This window comes from Lipophrys pholis, assembly GCF_963383615.2.
Source record: "Lipophrys pholis genome assembly, contig: SCAFFOLD_307, whole genome shotgun sequence".
NCBI classification, from domain to species: Eukaryota; Metazoa; Chordata; class Actinopteri; order Blenniiformes; family Blenniidae; genus Lipophrys; species Lipophrys pholis.
The window spans coordinates 8,781-10,620 of NW_028292303.1; the positions used below are offsets into that span (position 1 = coordinate 8,781).

Here is a 1,840-nt window from a genome sequence, read left to right on the forward strand (position 1 = left end):
CGTGATCTATGATACCGAGAGGGATATGCCTGACTGATCCTAATTTAAAGTTTGGCCTTGAGAAACCACTAGTTAGGAAGGATGGTGACATGGCGCAGATCATGATTGACTGAGAATGAAGCGTGGATGTGGGACTAATACTTGCGATAGAAGTCGATAAGGGAATGCTAGTGGGCGAAGGCTTTGATCTGGTCAGGCGACAGATCACATGATGTTTTGATTTGCATTTACATGATATGCACTATGGTGCCAATAATTAATATAGAGAGCAGAGCATAAAAGATTGATTGGTTGAATATAGATAGATATGAAATGATGGTATCGTTCTCCACTTAGAGTTGTTTTGATTGTTTGGATTTTGATTGTTTGGATTTTGATTATTTTGTTTCTTTTCTTCTTTTTTGTTGACAAAGATTGGTATAGGTAGATAATTAATATTAGCGTTTGATGGGTGCTGATTGTTTAAACCCGATCCACCATTAACCCTAGCCCGATCCCCCAAATACAAAAAACAACAGTCCTTCTTTCCTTAGTCCACCTATCTGTCATATAAAGCTATAGATCTATTCGAATCCCTAAAGCTGATATTCAACTGGACACTGATTCATGTATGATATGTATTTATCGTGTATACTATAAGTTTAAAACAGTTATTGTTTTCATTTAATGAAGTAACTGTGGCCTCTTTACTGGCATTGACTGGACCAATTCTAATCACAAGTACAACACAAATGTACAACATGCTCATAAAGGGAATTTGCAATCAACCAATAGTGCAACCCTTGAACATTGTCAATCCACATGCCAATTTACATCCAACCTAGCTTAACTCAGTTTGCTATCTCTCAAGCCAACCATACAGCCAATGGCTTATTGCTGATCCATTTCTACTTGTCCCTATTCAAACATAAACATCATTCAAATTCTCATTCATCTCAGAATCTATCTCCCCTGATACGCTTGGCCAACTGAATATCACGGCTCATTATCGTCACTCGACGGGCGTGGATCGCACACAGATTGGTGTCCTCAAATAATGAAACAAGATATGCCTCTGCAGCCTCCTGTAAAGCAAGCACTGCACTGCTCTGGAAGCGCAATTCTGCCTTGTACTCACGAGCAATCTCACGAACAAGCCTCTGGAATGGGAGTTTCCTGATCAGAAGATCAGTTGACTTTTGATACTTCCTAATTTCCCTGAGAGCAACTGTGCCGGGTCTGAACCTATGAGGCTTTTTCAAGCCAGAGCCACTGGGATGGGAGGGAGCACTTTTTTTGGCAGCCTTTTGTGCAGCGAGATGTTTTCTAGGAGCCTTGGAAGCAGTACTCTTCCTTGCTGTTTGTTTAGTCCTTGCCATTATAATAAAGAATAAGGTTGAGGGTATATTTAAAGGAGTGTGTGCATTCTGATTGGTGTCCTTGAATTTAATCCTGGATTTATATTCGCTAATAACTCGAGTTAAATAAATTAAATTGCTTGCTTCTGTAAGGAAGTACGGCAAAACAATTCGTCTTTGCTCCCTTCAATCTACATTCAGACATCCATTCAGGCAATGCTACTCTTGACCTATCCAATATCCATCATTCATGTCAGCATTTATACACACACACATGCACACAACTATATTCTAAAATCATGAACTTATTGGATACACGAATCTAGTCACGGGTGTTCTGCATATTGGACAGCAGCGGATAGGCTCACGACTGCACAAGTCGCAGAGCACGCAGTGGTGACATGGCTAAGCAATCACTCTAGCAGAATTCACCAGGCAGATGCAGCAGTCTACGCAGTCAAACACCCGGGGAGTTTGCACGGACCCTCTTAGTAGCTTGAGCA

At 40.8% G+C, this 1,840-nt stretch overlaps 1 protein-coding gene across 1 annotated transcript; it reads right to left on the reverse strand.

Annotated features, from left to right (window-relative positions):
- Positions 1-935: 935 nt before the first annotated feature.
- Positions 936-1,358, reverse strand: LOC308127995 (histone H3-like; the record flags this gene model as incomplete). The annotated part of the gene is made up of 1 exon (XM_080493668.1): positions 936-1,358. The coding sequence occupies one exon, from the start codon at positions 1,356-1,358 to the stop codon at positions 936-938; it is 423 nt and encodes a 140-aa protein (XP_080349794.1).
- Positions 1,359-1,840: the final 482 nt, after the last annotated feature.